Raw genomic sequence first — 21023 nt, forward strand, 5'->3', positions numbered from 1 at the left:
TAACCCTAGCTTGTTGACAGTTGTTGTTGTGTGTGTGTGCGCGCGCTCAGGTGCGCTTGAGATCAAGCAAGCAAGCCTGACACAAGTTCAACTTAATTAGCACGTACACTCTATATTGGGTTGAACATCAACTTAAGCAATAAATTTTGATATGGGTTCAATTAAAAATAAACATTATTTGGTCTGAACCCTGCCACCTTAACCATAAAAGATGGGTTTGGTTTTAGTTTCACTAAAAAAATTAAGACTGTATTCTATGTCATACTTCTTATTTTAGGCAAAGTTAATTAACTAATTTGTCACTGTTAAGCTAACAACTCTTAATTAATCTCTTAGCTTTCTTAAGATTTACGATGATCTTTCCAGTATGATCGAGTATAATGATTTTCTTTTTCGTGCTTGTAAGAATCTTGTATACTTTAAAGTTGCAAGATCATGAAGCAAAAATGTCACTATTTGATGGATGCTTTAAATTTTTTGATAACTGAAATCATATGATGACAGTTTACCAAACACTAGCTTGACCTCTTGATAACTAAAACAACTATTTACAAGCATAACTGCATCAAAAGACACCAGACATGTTTTCTTTTATCATATCATATTAATTATGATATGAATCATGAAGTATATAAGTTTGTGATCCTAAAGTAAGGTTATTGTGGAAACTAAATAAAATGGTAAGTGGTGTGACTTGTGAGCATGACAACACATGGCTTAAAAGACTAAGGTTTAGTCTCATTTCTCCATCCGAGTTTTCGCTTTCCTTCTTTATTTCAGTTTGACCAAATGTAAAATACCATATATTTACCATTGTTAAATTTGTGATAGAAATACAATATATTAACAAGTTTATTTATTTTTCATTTTCCCTTGAAGAATCAACTTCACCCAAAAATGGCAAGCAGAATATTTTACACCAACTCAATAACTCAGACTCTATGGTTAATCTAAATTACAAGTCAATTTACAAACTAGCCCTTGAAGAGGTCCAAAACTTATAGATAAAAGACTACTTATCATCAAATAAGCATCTGCGGATAGTTATGGCAATTGTGGTAGCCTTCTGAGGGTGGAAAACAACTGCACAGATACCAAAACATACAGTAACCACAGCAACGGCTAGAATGAGAGGACGGGGAGTAAAAAACCTATTAGTGTTATAATTATAAGTAAACATGCGGTTTAAAGGTTTCTCTGGTTGTTCCTTGTAAGGCGTCACACTCATTACACAATCAGCATTTAAGAGCCCAATTGTCTCACTTTTGTGCATATCCTGCAACATGAACGAAATAATTCAAAACATATGAGAGTATTCGATGCCAACAACTTGCCTTTAAAAAAAATGCAAATCCGAATGCCCCTTTTCTATCATTATAACTTTCAGAAATAAACAATTAAAACTTCTTTAAAACAAATTATATACGTACCTGATTAACGGTTGAAATGAAAGGAAGCAGCAGATCTCTATGGTTTTCCCCATCTTCTTCTTTCAAACTATTTCTAGAATGCAACCCGAAGTTAACTTTTTTCGACATACGCTGATTAAGAACTTCCGTGGCATGATTCACAATCCCCTGAAGCAGTGTCCCGTCAATTCGGCCACTTTTCATAATTCTCATCTTCCGACAGTGTAATACTCTCTTCAAAACTGTGGTTGACTCATACTCAATTAGAAAATTAATTAGAATAACAAATCTTTGTAGTTCCGATGACATCATATCGCATTCCATGTCTTCTACAATCGGCTGTTTAAGTAACCATGCTATATCCACGAGTAACTCGGAGAACTTAGTAACAGCAACCTCACAAGAACTAGTTGGAGATGTAGACTCTGAATCTTGTGAATGGAGAGTCAAATAATATTTCATTTGCATTGTTTTGATCTCAGAGCATACTTCTTCATCGGCAACGAGAATAGGAATGAAATTGGACAGACCAGATTCATTTTCAACCTTCAAAAAGTAAAGCACAACCATAATCGATACGAGATGTAATAATCACCAAACTAGAGGTGATAAATTTAACAACAAGGGTTTGGGTTGAAATGGGTAATTCATTTTTTTACTTGTTTGAATGGGCCCACAAACAACATTTGATTTTAATCCTTTTGCAATATAATGCATGATTCAGATATTTTGACTACCAAAACAATAGTTTATATTTATATTTATATTACAATAAGAATTTAAACCTTAAAAAAGAGAGCCCCTAGAACATGGTTTACAATGATATATAGATAAAAACTTGGGCAACTTACAGCCAAAATGACCCATTTGAGAAGTAACCCAATCTTAATGGAACTATTGCTAGCTCAAGGTACTTTTAAGAGAAATAAAACATTTGAATATGTCAAAAAGGACAAATTATATGAACTAACCAATAGCAAGAACTTGCAATATTATACACTTAGATATTATAATATTTTGAACCAAACCTCAATAAATCCAGGGCCAAACACATCCAATTCGGTACGAGGGACACATATATTCAGAAACTGATGATTGGAGTTTGTAGTTGAGGTCGCATTTTTGCACAATGGTGAAACACGCACATCGTTTGTCATGTACTTTCCAGCAAAGGATACTAAAAACCTGCACTCGTTATACACAGTAAATCATCATTCCATATCGATGGTAGAAAGGTGTAATGAATTCAAAGTTCCCATCAGTAAATAAATAAAAATAAAAATAATAACTTATTAAAAGAGACTGAACATTAATGACCCTTAGATTCTACGTTCTGCATATCCCAGTGTCAATATGAAAGATGGCACGTGCTTTATATTAATAAAATTCAATAAAAAAATCGAATAAATTAATTATGTGGTGTGATATGTAATTTTAGATGAAAAATGGGACATTCTGTTCTCATATTTCAGTAAAAATTTGAACAAAATGTACCTAAGTCTAGGCTGAAGCAAATTACTTCCACATGCCAAAAACTCTATGGGTTTGCCTGCTTCAAAGCACGTAGGCTGAACATAATGAAGCTTTGGAGATTTTTCAGTGGCTTTAATTTTTATAACTGAACTTCCACCTGCACCCATCAACAATTTAATGCAAATCAACAAGCAATACTGCAACTATGCATGCACTTCTCTTGGCGATGAATGAAATACTTAAGAATATCTTTGAATGATAAAAAAACAAATTGGTTTATTGATGAAGGTTACCTATTATTGTAAATCTATATTTTTGATATAAAGTCAAAAAGGCCCTCTCGTGCAATCTAAACAAGACAAACTTACAGAATCAAAGAACCTAACTTTTCATGCCTAAAATGATAACAAAATTGTTATACATCCTGACAATATAGTCCTAGTGTTTTATATTTAGCAGTGTTAGTGATTGACTAGGAGAAAACCAGTAGTTAACTTACACAGTTGTTTATCTTTGCAATTTAGCTTTAAAAATAATGAAACAATTAACCATTTAGTCAAACGGGTAATGAATAGAACTTGTGATGTAAATACAAGACATTGAGCTGAGCAAACCTTTCATGACACTGAAGATCGTGCTATTTAAATTAACAAAAAATGTGTCTCGTCCAGAAAGCAAATTTCTTGGTGAAGCAAGGAAGTCATGTATAGATACAACCGGATCATCACTTAACTGTTCAATATTAACCTTAATTTTAAAAAGGAAGATGCAGATTATATAAAACATGAGTATATACTTAAATATCGAGCAGATATAAGGTTGAAAAAGATACGAGACGGGGTCGAGACGGTCGAGACCTTGGAGCGTCGCAACGGTCAAGACGGGGTCGAGATGGTCGGGACCTTGGAGCGTCGCAACGGTTAAGACGGGGCCGAGACGGATGTTGACTAGCGTTGCCTTTTTATATATATTTCAAACATAAACATTTCAAACATATATATGTAAAATTAAAGGTAAATATCTATGTTTAATTTGAAATATTTTCCTTTAATTTGAAATAACGTTTATGTTTAAAATATATATTAAAAGTCAACGTTGGTCAAAATCCGTCTCGACCTGTCTCAACCCCGCCTCGACTGTTTTTTAAGGTTTTTACCGTTGTTTAATCGTTGACCCTTTTTATTACCCGTTTTTAGATCTGTTGCAATGGTACACAAGTAAATCCATTGTGACGACCGTCTCAGCCGTTTTTTACAACACTGGATATATAGCATTGATTTGCATAATCAAATCCAAAACAAATCTAAAAGGCATCACCTTCACCCACATAAACCTTGGCATTGCAATAAAAATAGTCAAGATTGTGCATCCAGGACGGATGTATCCTTCCAACTCTACAGGCATGCTGGCTAACCACTGAAATATCTGTAGAACAATATACTTAACGTGACTCACCTGGTAAATAAATAATATTAAAACGCCCCATAATTTCATTCACCCCTCCACTTATGAGTGGGTTGATTGGGTATCTTTAATGGGTAAAATTATATAAAATGTCTTAAAAGGCAATGAGCCGCATAAGTTGAAACTCAAAAGTCACTCCCGCATATTTTTTAAGCATAAAACCTATTAGACCTTTCAGCACTCTTTATTGATAAATAATAATAATTTGATCAGAATTAAAACACAAACTAATTATGTAAGGTTTAAAAGTTCGGAAAAGAAGCATTTATGGTCAAGAAAGTCCCAAACCCTACAAAAAGTAACCATTTTTACCCAGAGCAGTTACCGAACCCACACATCCCACCCATTAAGCCACCTCTACTTTAAATGTAGGTAAATAGTAATTTTAGTACTTGATGTCGGAGTCTACGAGGAAACTCTGCTGGATTCCAATCATATAGTTTGAATGAGATCCGGTCAGTCACGCACTACAATAAAATGTATATAATCAGTCATGGTATATGTAATTAGAATGATTCAAATAAGTAAGAAAGACAATAATAATAAGATTAGAACTTATAAAACACATACCATAGAAGAATAAGCACTCTTGTCGTCACAATAAGATGGAGACTGAGTTCCCTTTTCTTTCTCTTCATCTGTTTGAGTTTCACCGGATACGGCCAAAGACGGTACGCCGTCACTCTGAATATTTTGGACATGAGTGGAGCTTGGCAGGGTATTATTATGCCCATCAGTTGCTACAAATAGTTTCTCCCCTGCTAATTCACTACTAGTGGGTTTGACACCTATAACATGCGATTACTTCAAGGATTAAAAACAACAATGCATATATAGTTCACACAAGATTGTATAGACAATGAATATAGAAAAGATTTCAGTAAAAAAGTTGCTAAGTGAGTTGCACGACTTCTCTCTGAAAACTGGGGGCGTTTGGATATGTGATTTGCAAGAGCTAATGTGATATTGAACAATCAGAATTACATAATCAGCCATAACAAAGATAGTTTGTAAAGAATAGGAGTCGGATGTACCTTTTGTGATGATAAATAATGAAACGTTTGATTGTTCGAAAATTTCTTATTTATCTAAGAAATCAATAGATATAATGACCAAAATTAACATTTTTGTGAGGAAATTCTTTTTCTGTTATATTAACGTAAATGACCTCTCAGATGGGGTTTGAAAAAAGTGATAGTTTACCCATAGACAATCAGTTCTGTTGCAGCTGGTATACAACTATTATTTAATACTTATCATTTGACACAAAAAAATAAAAATAAAAAAAAAATAAAAAAAAAAATAATAAAAGGCAAATAAAAGAAGAATCTGTTTATGAATAAATTAAAAACCAGTTATCGTTGCTTGAAACCGCATCAGATAATCAATTCCGATACCCAAATCTAAAGACCTAAAAGAATGTACTATTTACTTCCTCTGATCACAAAGAATGCTATTTCCTTTTCTATTTCACGTGTTTTTCTTGTTTCTATCTCCCTTAGAAGGAGTGCCATCTTGAAGCACGTAGAAATAAAAATAAAAATAAACAATAAAAACCCCATGAATGTTAATTTCACCTTTTCCGGTTTCATCATAACCATCATCATAATCTGCTAATTGAAGTCCGGATACTTTGGTGTTTGAGGGCTTTCTTCGTCGCCGGTTATTATGACGTTCTAATTTTCTTCTACAACTACGTTTACCTTCATCAAAATCTGACAGCACATGAAACCTATAACAAGGTGAGTTTGTCAGCTTCTACTAAAAAAATTAACTAAGCATTGCAAGTTCAGTCAAAATAGGTTCCTCCCCTCTATCTCAATCTCAGTGTATATTCATATAAACAATTAAATGCAAGTTGAGTTGATATAGATTTCTCCCATCCTTGCTTTGTGGTTCACTGGTAGTATAAAATTTACCACTCATGTTGTTGTACTTTAATATAATCACCAATCGATTTAATTGACATAGTTGTTGTATTATAAAATAATCACCATATTCTGACCAGCCACATAACACATAGGCATGTACTGAGAATTGGATAGATGATCCATTTTCAAGTAAAGGTTACCATAATGTATCTTAAGCTTCTCTTGTGCTTGTTTGTGACATCAATTTATCAGAAAGTGGAAGGATTGTGACATGTACATTGTGATTATAAAGCATTCAAGGAGGGTTTGTTCTTATTTTCATGCTTCGACTTTTTCTTCCTCAAAGTATAAGAGGAACAACATAATCCATAAAATCGCTCAACTATAGAGGATTCTTTCATTTTCTTGAAGATCAGTAAGCCTCGTGGCAGTTGAGTTTTCAAATATCAATCCAAGCCATTGCAATAATCAATTACACAAGAAAACCTACCCATATTCACACACTAGCAAATCCATTATATTCTTTATGTTGACCTTACCATTGTTACACATTATAAATCAGTATTGAATAACTTAACTACACACAATTTAAAACCTACAAATAAGAGTTGATTAAAAATTACTTACTTGCCACATTGTTGGCAATATCTCTTATTAGTACCATCAAGAACAACAGTAGTAGCAGTAGCACACCTAATACAAACCCTATGTCTTTTATGATAACCTTTAAGCTCACTAATATCAACCTCGCAGCCCGGAACCTGACATCGAGAACTCGCCGTAACCGTTCTCGTCTTCTTCTTTCCAGGTGCCGCTTGTTCCGCCTCTTCCGCCGCCAGCTGCGCATCAAGCTCCGGACAAGCACAAGGGATCCGACCCGCTAAAAAATTAGAACACGCCATTCTCGGATCCCGTTTCCTAACCCTACCATTAGTATTATTATTACTCGAATCAATCACCACCTGTTGTTGATTTTGTAAGTGTAAATCATCATCGATTGAATTATCAAGCTCCTGAGGTATTGGAACGATAGGAGGATGATCGGACGGTAACGGCAAGTGATCGTCGATATTGAAATCGAGAAATTGACTCCAATCCCAAATTGAAATTGATGGATCGTCCATGGGGAACGAGGATTGCGGAGGTGATGATGGTGGTGGTGGAGGAGAATTGTTCATTTTTGTTTTGAATTGTGATTTTTGTTATTGAAATTGAGGGAAGAAATGGAAACCCTAGAAGTTAGTGACGGTTGGTGGCGGAAGTTGATTTCGGAGAAGATGATGAAAGGAATGGTTAAACAACTACTACGACTATTGAAGGAAGGTAAGAGTCAGCTCAACTGGTTGGTGATGATGGTGGGCCATTGCCAGAATAATGGAACCGTAATAGTAAATTCATCATGTCCTCACGCTTTAGGTTTTTTGTTATTATTATATTCCTACTGATTTTTCTTCTAGAAAAACACAAGTTAAATTAAAATTAAAATTAAATTTATACGCAGTAATATACTCCGTATATGAGCTACAAATTGATTCAGACTTTGAGCAGTTTGAGTTTCAAAATCCAATGATCAATGTGATTCAAAACAACTACCATTGAAGTTTGAATGGACCCTAATAAACAGTGTCGGTCCCGAAAATTTGAGTGTCATGTACGAGACGAAAAAAAGGACCCTAACGAATAATATAATATAATTATTTAAAAAAAAAACTACAATTAACGTCTTACCAATAAACATAAGAAATATAGCATTAGAATTACATACATCCCGTTTGCCATTTATAGTAAACTAGTTAAAAGACCCGTGAAATCACGGGGTTGTTAAAAAAAATTTGATGAATAACATCTTATAATTGATAAACGGTATTAAATCGACATTTATATAAATAGACAATTATAAATCTATCACCAAGATACAAAAAAACATACATGGAGGGGGCCAAGTTACGTACTCCTGATCACCTACATGAATTTACATACAAAAGGAAAGACAAAAATCCACTCCATAAAAATCCCTCTGCACATATACCTCTTAGATTAACCTTCCACACCTCAAATTCTGGTAGCAGCTTGGAACACCTATTTGAAATCCAGAAGTGGGTAAGCAATTTAACTTATGCTCTTCATTAATGATGGAATTCCTTTTTTCAGGAGCTTCATGGATAAGCTTGTTTCTCCATCTCCAAATGTGCTACACCAATACATTGCAGGACGCAAGAGTTATTTCATTTAACACCTGAGATCCAATAGCGGGACGCAAGGTTTAGTGAATCTTTAAAGTCATTAGTACTTGTATAAGATATTAAGATAATCATTTCAATAACACTTTAGGCAAGTTTCAACCCATTACTCCATTAAACATATAGACCTACTCGATCTTTAAACCCCATTGTCGAGCAAATATATTGAAATTGCCATCCAAAATGTGAAGCACAAACTGCTCTTTGCAAATTCTTATAGATCCTTCATTCATGGTCAGTGGCATAATACAATATACATTTTTTGGTTATTTGACTTAATTATGGTTCTTTATTGTGTTTGTGTTGTCTTCTTAAATAAACATTAAACAAAAGATCCCAATTATAACTCCAAGAGATTAATTCCGTGAAACATTAACCAAAATTTTGTGTTCCCTCAATCATGAGAAAACTGCAACAGTTCCATAGAAAGTTAATTAAAAGCCTCTAAATGTATAACAATTAACCATGAAAAATTCCAACAACTAACCTAATGCATTAAATTAGAAAATAGGCAACAACATCAAATAAAATGAGAAGTATTACCTCGTTGATGACAACTAACTGAACATGCTTTTTTTAACCTTCTTCAACTTCCTCAAAAAGTACCTAATTTCATCAATAACAACTATAATTTAATATTTAATATTTAAACCAAAGCAAATCAATGAAAAAAAAAAAAAAAAAAAAACAAAATAACTCTGAATGGAACACACAAATCTTGCTCTTAGAAGGAACTCATTGGTATCCCATCAGCTTCATAAATAAATCTTAGGGTCTCATCTCATTAGCTATTCCGACCACCTGAAGCTGCTGAAACAACTGAAACATGCATCAATTAAACTTTTAATATACATCATTTAATTACACAAAACCCTAAATTTTCTCAAAGTTATGAGTCAATATACACAATCACACTTATTAATGTATAAGATACTGACCTAATATCAAATTAAGTATATATAGGTTACACTACAATCCAAAAAACCATATATAGTTAATGACCAAACACAAAGCTTAACTAAGACCTCTTGTCACCAATCACTCCTAAAAAACCATATATAGTTAATGACCAAAATGACTTGTGATGATGAAAGCACCTATCAAATAGAAGATACACAGTAAGACTGTACACAACCATCAACTTAAATGTTTAAACAAAAAAAAAATGGGTTGAATAGCTTAAACGGGTCAAAAGTTTCTTACGATGCAATATCAAGACCATACTATGATCAAGAACCCACAAAAAAAAAAAAAAAAAAAAAAAAAAAAAAAAAAAAAAAAAAAAAATTCCCCATGACAATATAGCAGCAACATAACACATTAACTTTACATACCTTATAATACTGCTACAATTTGAATTGACACTATTCCAAAATCAGCAAAATATGATAATGAGATTGACCACTACATGAGCTGGAGGTTGTGTTCCACCACTGAAGCTGTTCTCAACCCAATAGAACTTCATCAATTAGAAATTAATGTCTTATTAGTGTGAAGAAAGGAAAACATGATGGAGTGATGGTGTTAGATACATAAAATAAATACATGTCTATTTATCCAGAGATTATGATAAAATAAAAGTGAAGAGAATACACCTTGACATGAAGACCCAATATTCACAACAATATCAGTAGCGTTAATTTTCAACATGGTCAAGGTCATATGTATTTGTAGTCAAAGTGGACAAATTAGAAACACAAAATAAAACGTGAAGAAGAGCAAACTATGTAAAAAACTGACTATTCGACAATTAATCAGGCAGAAACTAAACATATGAAATGGAGACGTGACAAATATACTCCATCCTAAAAATGTCATGATCAAAGAATGAAAAAAAAAAAAAAAATCAAAAAATCAAAAACCCATAGATAAGAAAGCAAAAACTCAACAACCTACGCATATGTATTCTTAACAAAGAAGAAAGCTTTAAGCCTCGTCAACATCTGAAGAATCAAAGAAAACTACAATATATATAAACTTGTGCCTGGTACAAAGCTTTAGTATTCTCATCCTTTCATTGTCATCTTGTCATTGTGTGTACTTTTACAATTCTTAGCGATAAGAAAATTCAAAATATACTTTTACACTTTTAGAAATTGATTAAACATACCCGGAAGTAAATCAATACCAAACATTAAATTCTTCTTATGCATTTCATGAACATGTTGTGTGCCTACAATACATTTTCATATTATTGATAACATAAGAATGAATTGTATCATAAATTATGTTAGTTTGGAAAAGAGAAAAAGGACAAAATAAGAAAAAGACTCGTACATAAGCAATAAGGAAGCAATTTCTTCACGGTATGAACAATCCTGCAAAATACAACAACATTAATCAATAATTTCAATGAAAATGATCTAAAATCCACAACAATAGCGTAATCATGTTCCACTATGAATATTAAACATAGCAAAAATGATAGGAAGGGAAAACTGAAAGGTTACAGCTGAACATCCAAGGTTAAATATTAATTCAAACATGTAGGAAGAGATATTAAATCATGAACCTCATTTGATCCTTCATATACAAACATCGATGATGATCACTATTTGAAAGATATGTAGATTTAATTGAGAAGATGAGTTGGATTACAAATTGAATCACATGAGTGAGTTTTGATTTTGGTTTTAGGGGTTGGTTTAAGTTGAAATTGAAAATTGAAAAGAGCGGTGTTAGGAAAAGAGGTTTATCTTATCTTAGGGCATGGGGTGTTGAAGCTTCCTAGATACGTTTTTGAAAATAGATTGTAGTTTAGATCTTCTAGGGTTTTGATCTGCACAATGGTTGAGAGTATCTGCAGAACGAAGGAAGAAGGCGTGGTAACATAAAAAGCAGACTTTCTAAAGAGCATTCGTGTTTTTAAATGGGCTGTAATCAATTTTTTTTTTTTTTTAATTCTTAATTAATTTAAATTATGACATCACCCAAGTACTCTATAATTTTTTCTTTTTTTTTTTCATTTTTTTTAATGAAGAAAAATAGCCTTTTTATGACATCATCAAAATAACAATTTAATAGAATTTATAGATAGATATACTAGCCTTTAAGAGCCCGTGCGTTGCACGGAGGGCCCTATAAAAACTAAGTATAAGATTGATAGTAACAGAATAAGTAGTAACTATATGTATGACCGTACCACCCATACCTACTTAACATCAACCATACCTATTTAACATTAGCCTGGTGGTAAAAATGACCCAAACAGAAGCAATTGAGTTTGTCAATTTGTATAAAACTAATGAATAAATGAAAAGACATGAATCTAGTAGAATATGTATGTATCATGTAGTATCTATTAGTAATTGTAGTCGCTTGTAACATCCTATCAATGGTCAAGAGCTACAACGTTGCATCATGTTGCACAACTTGTCCCATAGTCCAACAGTTTATCTTATTACAGTTTCAAAAACGCTACAAACAAATATATATATCAACCTCTATGGCAATTGCACCTCTAATTATAATAATCTACTGAACTATTAATTGATCAAGCTTCTTTTGACAAATTACAAATGGTAAAGCACGACAATATAATTATATAATATTATATATATATAATATTATATATATAATAATAATAATAATAATAATAATAATAATAATAATAATAATAATAATAATAATAATAATGATGGCTCATCATTAATATATTCATTTCGGTTCCTAAAATTTGTGTCCATCTCTAAATGAGTTTTGTTCAATGATTCTTTGTCGCTAGAATTGCCTAGTACTGAGTTGTTGTACATTCTCGGCTTGTCTATCAAGTATGGGATGGCTCATCCTTTTTTGGGGTTCGATGAATTGCTCCAGTGAAATTTATTGAAAGTTGCGTGTAGCTATGTCGCATGCCGCTGTGAAGTTTCATTGTCCCTTTGTGGGTCTTAGTGGCTGTCAAAATGGGAGTGGAAATGGGCTTGTAAGAAGTTCTCTTATCAAGCATCTTCTTGATCGTCATTGTTGTATCGATGCGCGAGATATCACTCGACATTCTCTTACTTCTAATTTGGCTGTTTATACTGAGGCTGATGTTACTTTTAGACGTATGGGGATTTGGTTATGTGGTGTTTGCTACAAAACACACACGGTACGTGCTAAGTGCCGTCATGGTAGGGGCCCGGATGTGCCGCCCCCCGATGAGGGAAATGGTGTTGTTCGTTTTGTGCTTCATAATTTCACCAAGCCACAAGCTCCCTCTTCTCCTGCTCGACTTAGTCTTGTGGATGGTTCGGTGCGAGATCATAACGATGGTTTTGACGTGGCTCTCCTTGATCGTTTGTTCTCTTAGGGGTTTCGCACGGTTAAGTCTATCCCTCCCAAGTGTCGTTTGGGGTTTTCTCGGGTTTTGAAAGGTGCTCTTGATAAGGTGATCTCTAAGCCTGATGACATTTCTACTTGGGTCTCTTTGTTGGTGTTACCCCTTTGTACCCTTAAAACCTTTCGGCCACGGAGTAGTCGTGAGTCTCGGTCTTCGATAAAGCGTCGGCATCAGGAAGAGAATATTTCCAGTGCTATTCGCTCTTGGGGGACAGCGGGTGGTAGTTTACAGCTTGTGAGAGAGTCTTTGGCAGAGGATTCTCCTATTTTGTCAGTGGTTGATGATGAGGGCCTTGATTTGGAACAGCGTAATATCAAACAGTGTCGTAGGAAGATTTGTGATGGCCATTACACCGCTGCAGCTCGTGTTCTTTCTTCATCAGGCGTTGCTCCTTATAATGATGCCACACTTGCGGATTTACAGTCTAAGCACCCTTCCTCTATAGCTCCATCATTGCCTGATATGCCGGTTGATCACATTCATCTCGTTACGACTTCTACTGTTGTTTTGGGTCAGATTAAAAGTTTTCCTCGTGGCACATCATGTGGTAGGGATGGTTTGCGTGCTCAACACCTTATGGATTGCTTGAGTGGTGCTGCTGTGGCAGTCTCAGATGAGTTGGTTGACTCAATTACCGGGGTGGTTAATCTCTTTCTAGCTGGAAGGTGCCCTATGGAATTAGGAGAGTATATAGCTAGTGCTCCCCTCACACCACTTGTCAAGCCCGGTGGTGGTATTCGTCCTATAGCTGTGGGTACTGTTTGGCGACGTCTTGTTTCGAAGGTTGGCGCTGCTATGGTTGGCCAGTCATTGGGAAGTTACTTCGATGGTCTTCAATTTGGTGTTGGTGTTTCTTCAGGTGGTGAGGCCATTCTTCATGCTGTGAATCGGTTGATTGAGGATCGTGGTTCTGATGTTGGCCTTTCGATGTTATTAGTTGTTTTTCAGAATGCATTCAATCTAGTTGATCGTACGGTCATGTTATGTGAAGTTCGTCGCCTTTGTCCGAGCATTTCTCAGTGGGTTGAATTTTGCTACTCTAATCCAGCCAGATTGTATTATGGGGACCACACCTTATGGTCTTCTCAGGGGGTGCAACAGGGTGATCCCCTTGGTCCGCTACTTTTTGCTTTGGTCTTACAACCCTTGGTTTCTAAAATCAGAGATAATTTTGAGGTATGTCTTCAGGCGTGGTATTTGGATGATGGCACTATTATTGGGGACACTTTGGTGGTGGGGAAGGTTTTGGATTTGATTATGGAGGACGGGCCTCGTTTTGGGCTACATCTCAACGTTGAAAAAACTGAAATTTTCTGGCCTACGGAGGACCCTCGCAGCAGGCTCGTAGGTGTCTTTCCTCCTAATATTGCTCGACCTTTAAATGGTGTTAAGTTGCTTGGGGCACCCGCTTGTTCCGATCCTGGGTTTATTGGTGATCTTGTGATGCAAAGGGTGACCAAGTCCATTGCGCTTATGGATAAGGTTGCTAAGCTTGATGATCCTCAGTGTGAGTTGTTGTTGCTTAGGGCATGTACTGGAGTTTCTAAACTCTACTTTTCCTTGCGTACTTGTCCTCCTAGTATATTTGAGGCGGCTCAACGCGCTTTCGATGGAGCCCTTCGATCTTCCTTGGAGCGTATTGTTACTGCTTCAGGGCCTGGGTTTGGTGATTGGCAGTGGCGGCTTGCCACCTTGCCATTTGCATTTGGAGGGCTTGGTGTTTATTCTGCGGGAGATGTTCGTCATTATGCTTTCCTTGCATCTCGATTACAGTCTGCTGGGTTGCAGACCAAGCTCCTACGACATGCTGGTATTGTTGGTCTTGGTCGTGCTTTCGAAGATGCTTTGGGTCTGTTTAATCAAACGGTTGGGTTTGATTTTTTGGGTAATCAGAGTGAGGTCGCTGCCCCAATACTCATGAAGAAATTGGCAGATGTTTATTTCACAAAGGTTACCGCTTCTGCAGAATCCACTTTTTCCTTATCTCCACGACAATCGGCATTGTGGAAATCACAACAGGGGGATCACACCTCTGCTTGGCTAAGGGCAGTCCCTATTTTGGGGTTGGGTCAGACGATGAACGCAAAGACTTACCGATGTGTGTTGTGTTACCGGTTGGGTGTTCCTTTGTTCTCTGTCTCGACGGCATGCTCTGCCTGTTCACGGGTTTTTCATGGGGATATTTTCGGGGATCACGCGGTGTCTTGTGCTGGTATGGTGGGTATTAAGCATCGACATAATGTTGTTCGGGATTCCCTTGTTGATGTTTGTTATCGATCTGGGATTTCAGCGAGAAAGGAGGTTGACATTGGGTTGTCTGGAGGGAACGACAGGGCCCTCAGACCTGCAGATGTGTTACTTTATTCCTGGGATCGTGGTCGTGATGTTTGTGTTGACCTGACAGGGTCTTCTCCTTTGACACAGTCTGGGCTTTCTAACTTCGTCCCTGGACGTGCTGTGGTTGATGCGGCTCGTCGGAAGCGGGACAAGTACGAATCTAGCTGTCAGGCGATTGGTTATGGTTTCATTCCTTTCTCATTTTCTTCGCTTGGGGAATTAGAGAAGGAGGCTGTTTCTTTGCTAAAGCGGGTTCAGAAGATTTCGATGGCGCAAGATATTGGTGCCGGTGCTGCTGCTCATATTTTTACTAGGATAGGTTTTGCTATTGCTAGAGGTGTGGGGGCCCAGATTGTCTCTAGGCTTCCCACTAATTTTTTGTAAGTTTTAAAACTTTTAAGTTAATAATAATAATAATAATAATAATAATAATAATAATAATAATAATAATAATAATAATAATAATAATAATAATAATAATAATAATAATAATAATAATAATAATAATAATAATAATAATAATAATAATAATAATAATAATAATAATAATAATAATAATAATAATAATAATAATAATAATAATAATAATAATAATAATAATAATAATAATAATAATAATAATAATAATAATAATAATAATAATAATAATAATAATAATAATAATAATAATAATCCCTAAATTTACCAGATTAGGGCAGTTGAACTTCTCTTCAATTTCAACACTTTTTAACTGATCAAACTATAAATGTAACAGAAATAATAATACCATTATAAATACCTCATATATCAAATATCCATGAAGCATATTCATTCATAACAATCATAGCACCTCTGACTCGTGAGACTGAAATTCAGCCGTTTGACCATTACCCTTTTAAAAGTCAATGGTGTTCTTATTGACCCGGTTGAGTTAAAGCCACCACCTATAGGTGGCGTTCATAACCAATTACCTATAAATGGGTCAATTATGGTTGTGTTTGATCTCAAACCCATCAAAATGGAGTCAAAAGGGAAAAAGGTCAAAGATGTTGTAAGCCATCTAAATATGGGTAACACGTAACGAATATATAATATATAGAAATATTGAAAATACATAAAAAAGTGTTTGTATCCCTGTATTTTAATCGTACTAAAAAGACAATAGTTTTCAGCTATACTCTGCACAGCTGGACTGTCCATCTTGCTTTCTTTAACCCAGCCAACTGAAAACTTAATGGGTCAAAATTTCACCCTCAGTTGACTCATCTCATTTCATTAATGATCTTTTTTGAATCATATTAAATCAAATCAGTAAATAAATTACCTCTTAACGCGCGCTGCAAAAGTTTAGCAACAATTTCTTCCGATTCTTTATACACAAGATCATAAACAAATGATTTCCCCATCGTATTTTCAACCGATAAACCCGTCATTTCAACAACCTTTGCATTCCACCTGTTTATTCGGCCATCAACATCAACCGCAACTATAGGTACATTAGCTGTCTCTATCAATCTAACCAGTTCTCGTGCAACCGAAGTAAGTTCATTTTCATCTTCACCATTAACATCTGCTTTCGAGTTATTTTCAGAAACCTTTGCATTCAACCCATGACTCACTTCAACCCAAATCGTTTTGACCCGTTTCCAAACCCCGTCAGTGGATCCACACAATTATATCATGAGATCAGATCAAGAAACAAAAAAACTTGAAGAAGATGATTACCCATGAGGTATGATAGAGCAGTCCATCAATTCCAATCGCGGACACCATTATAATACTGGTTGTTGTCAATTCCAAAACCTAGTACGCCTATTATCAGAGATATAGGCTAAAATAGTATTACTTTGAGAAAGAGCAGGTTGTTATGTAACCTTACTAAATAACTGTTTTCATTACATAAGATTAAAATAATGCAACATTAAAAGTACTTATAACCCTGAAAATTACATTAAAAGTTAGTCTATGTGTGTTAATAGTTTTATGAACCCGTCCGTTAAACGGAAGTCGTAATACTACGTTTTCACAAACGCATGAATATATGTGTCATATATGATGCTACGTGTCCATGGTAACTTTGTATTGTATGTAGGTTAAATTCTAACCCAGATTCTATAAACAAAGATCTTAATAGGTATGGCAGTAGCAACATATTCATAGATAGCATTCAACATATCTCTATCTATACACCTATTTATGTATACAAAGTACTTACCCATATTTCAAATTCAATAATCATAAAAGTTTTTTATATAAAAAAAATTGGTAGATTCTAAGATTAATTTTAATACTACTTAAAGTGACATTCAACTCAGTGTCATGTTCCTCTTTTTTTTTTTTTTTTTCTTTTTGCAATTATTTTCAATTTAGGAGCTCGAATAGACATTTGTAGTCTTTTATACGTATAGTTCTTATCATTAAAAAGTGAAAAAAAAAATAAAAAAAAAATCAGATTCTCATAAATTGAACTTACTTATTTTTCCTTGTATATATATGACAACTTTGGATGAGCCCTTACTGTACAAATTAGAAGCTATTCAGCCTTTGTTCATGTATTCATATATGAGCATATGTTGTTCCTTTTCTGCACAAGATCCCACCAAATTCACTAAGTTCCTGTGATGTAATCTTCCTAATAACATAACATGCAACATAATTTACAAATAAAAAACTCAGAGGTGAAAAAAACTATATCACAAGCTTGATATAAATCAATTGTATTTTAAATATTAAACTATGTAACGACATATTATTGCTACCTCTATTTGGAACTCTTTTTCACCCTGTTTGGAGTCGGTTGCAAGAACTTTAACAGCAACTGCTTCACCGGCAGTCATTTGAGCTCTATAAATCGGACCAAACGCCCCTTGACCTATCAATGATGTGAAGTTGTATGTTGCTTTCTGTATATCCCTGTTGGATCAAAAAAATAAATTCATTATTGATTATGTTAATTAAAATGTTAATAAAGAACTAACGTTTCTCACGAATCATACTTGTAAGAATACTCTATAATTCCATAAGCAGTGATAACATCGCCCTTCCGACCCATTTACTTATATTTTGGTTCATTTGGGTTATGTTGTGCATCTAACAGTTTCACCATAGGTCAAAAGTCACAATAAGTATATTTTTAAAGCATAGTAATTCGAATCATTATGTTTATTGGATTATCTTAATTACACTGATTCTTGTAATATGTAGAAACCAAATTCGAACCTAAACTTGAGCCCTTCCGACTGTTGCAAATATTACTCATTAAGGCCAGCACTACTTGACCCACCAATTTGTGACATAAACCTAAAATGGGACTCACCAAGATCATATGCTTTGGCAGAAACACTGTTCAGGCAAGTGGGCTAAGTGTAAATAATATCTAAAAGGGTCAAAATGGGCCAACGGTCACTTCAGGCAAGTGGTGATATTAACATACTGTTCTTTCAAAAAGCTTTGGAGATCTACAGAAACGTGCTCTCTGGAGTCATTGTTATCACCAACTTCAAGAAAGCATTCACTACCTAGCTGACAACAAAACTGAAAGTAACATGATGTATTTAAGTGCATAAATTGTCCTAGACTACATTACTCGAAATATTACTGAAACAATATAAGCTACTCATTTTGTCTGTTACCCAATCAACCCAATTGTCAAGTCTCATTTTTTTAAATCAACTCCTTCGGTCGATATGAAATAGATTCATCAATGTGCATTCATATCCCAATTCGGTTCAAAATGGGCCAATAGAAACACCCTACAACCAAACTCGTGATCAATCAAAGGACTTATATTGATGAACAAAACGTACATAATTAACTGATTGCAGTTAATGTAGGGAGTTATCAATATGTAGTTACTGATATTGTATAACTGGATGTAATAGAAAATAATAATTAAGTATTATTATATTTTAAAAATTAATCTATCTCTATTATTAGCCATAATCAGAGATTAAATTGAACACAATACCTCGATTCTGTAAGATCACCACAAAACGTATATCTTCACAATTGATTTTGAAGAATGCTAGGGTTTATATTCATGAAATATGAAAAATTATTAATCAATCACATCCAATATAATGATGTACCTTTATAATCAAGGATCAACCATTGTGAGAATGTAACCGGATCCATGGCAGGAAGAATTAAAGGATTAAAGTGATACATAGAAGAAGTCGATTAACAATATAGTTTTCAATTACAACAAAATTACAATTCTAAACTAAAAAGTCAACATAATCATGTAAAATAAAATAGAAAAACCTAATTATACCTTATAAATTGACGATGCAGAAAAATTGTTAAATTGAAATGATAATGAATTTACCTAATTATTATCTACGCGATGAATTGATGCAGATGAGAAGGATGGAATAACAACTCGACTGAATCTATAAACTAAGAAATCGTTTGAAGAACTCGAATCATGTATCGATTGAAGAAGTCGATTACGATTGCGATTGAAGAAATAGATTAAAAACGGATATAAAAAAATGATTTCAAACCCTAAATCGAACCGACGGCTATAATGACGGGTAAATCGTGGTATGAGCGGGCTGGTGGTTAGGTGGTTGACTGAATGAAGGTGGTTGACTGAATGAACAGTGGAATCGCAGGAGACGGATGGCGGCGGACGGTGGTGATAATCGCCGAGGATTTTTTTTTTTTTGTGAAGAAACTAACGAATGAGGAAGTGTGGGGGTGATTTGGGGTTGGGTAATTGCCACGTGGCATGTTAGTAGGGGTGGTGATGTGTAATTGATTGACCAATAGGAGGGTGACAAATGTTTGATGTGTTGGTAAATCAATGGGTGTTAGCCATGTGGCACTAAGCCACATGGTTTGTAAAGGGTAGAGATAGAGATAACTCTTCGTAAAATTACCAAAAGATCCTCTGGCAATATGTTGAATTCTGCTTCGGTTTTAGAAGAATCCCTTAAGACATTATACTCATGCGCAATTATACTCTTGTACGGTTGACACTTGTATCGGGTCAAAACGCAGACGCAGCAACAATAAACTCCTTCCCATATTTTGTAGCAAATTAGTTTCTAACAGTTAATAAATCGAGCAAATATAAGCATCTGGGCGCTACAAAAATTATGCTTGCAACAATGGACATTCTCTGTTTATACAAAAATATTAGGTCAAAATATGTACATACATACACAAAAGTGTTGACATTTTATAAACGAGTTTACTCTGGAGTTTCGATAATAGGAACTTGTGCAAGAATAAACTCACAAAACATCTCGAAGAATATATTAAACTAATTACAACCATTTTTTGTATGATGAAAATTAAAAAAATATGAGACTTAAGAAAGAAATTTACGTAATAAATACTCCTTTATTGGAATCTAAGCTAGTGTTTCTCCCACATCGTTTTGTGAACAAGAAAATGTATTCTATAAATTCAGAAGTCGTGAATGATTATGCAAAATCAAATAAAGCTGGGCCTGTTGGGTATCAGATTTCGTGAATATAGAAAATTGGGCCTAGCAGATTACGTGAATAATAATATTGAGCCCCTTAAAATATTGGGCCCTACGAACTTGTTTGCACCCCGTTTGGGCCGGGCCTGCTAATAACAATTGTACAAATGATACTAAACAATACTAAAAGCCCTACATTAAAATCAAAATGGATAACAAACGTTAATATTGGGCCCTACGCACTTGTTCGCACCCCGTTTGGGCCGGGTCTGCTAATAACGATTGTACAAATGATACTAAACAATACTAAAAGCCCTACATTAAAATCAAAATGGCTAAAAAACGTTCAAGAAAACGGGCCCATCTTTTAGATCATGTTGTTTTATATTTCGTGGCCTTTGTCTTTATACAATATCTTTTTTTATTGCACATGATATCTTTTTTTATTGGACCATGTGCACTTGTTCGCACCCCGTTTGGGCCGGGCCTGCTAAT

General features: G+C 34.7%; 1 protein-coding gene and 1 long non-coding RNA gene across 2 annotated transcripts; both read right to left on the reverse strand.

Annotated features, from left to right (window-relative positions):
* Positions 1-912: 912 nt before the first annotated feature.
* Positions 913-7598, reverse strand: LOC139860396 (squamosa promoter-binding-like protein 7). Its single transcript, XM_071849161.1, has 10 exons — positions 6845-7598; positions 5924-6078; positions 4917-5134; positions 4739-4813; positions 4200-4307; positions 3497-3614; positions 2904-3039; positions 2438-2594; positions 1431-1955; positions 913-1276 (listed from the first exon to the last, which is right to left on the reverse strand). The coding sequence occupies exons 1-10, from the start codon at positions 7393-7395 to the stop codon at positions 1013-1015; spliced, it is 2307 nt and encodes a 768-aa protein (XP_071705262.1). The 5' UTR covers positions 7396-7598; the 3' UTR covers positions 913-1012.
* Positions 7599-10279: 2681 nt separating this feature from the next.
* On the reverse strand, positions 10280-11214 carry LOC139860404 (uncharacterized). Its single transcript, XR_011763205.1, has 3 exons — positions 10970-11214; positions 10735-10775; positions 10280-10630 (listed from the first exon to the last, which is right to left on the reverse strand). It is a non-coding gene; the product is annotated as an uncharacterized lncRNA (long non-coding RNA).
* Positions 11215-21023: the final 9809 nt, after the last annotated feature.

Source organism: Rutidosis leptorrhynchoides, chromosome 1 (assembly GCF_046630445.1).
Source record: "Rutidosis leptorrhynchoides isolate AG116_Rl617_1_P2 chromosome 1, CSIRO_AGI_Rlap_v1, whole genome shotgun sequence".
Classification (NCBI taxonomy): domain Eukaryota; kingdom Viridiplantae; phylum Streptophyta; class Magnoliopsida; order Asterales; family Asteraceae; genus Rutidosis; species Rutidosis leptorrhynchoides.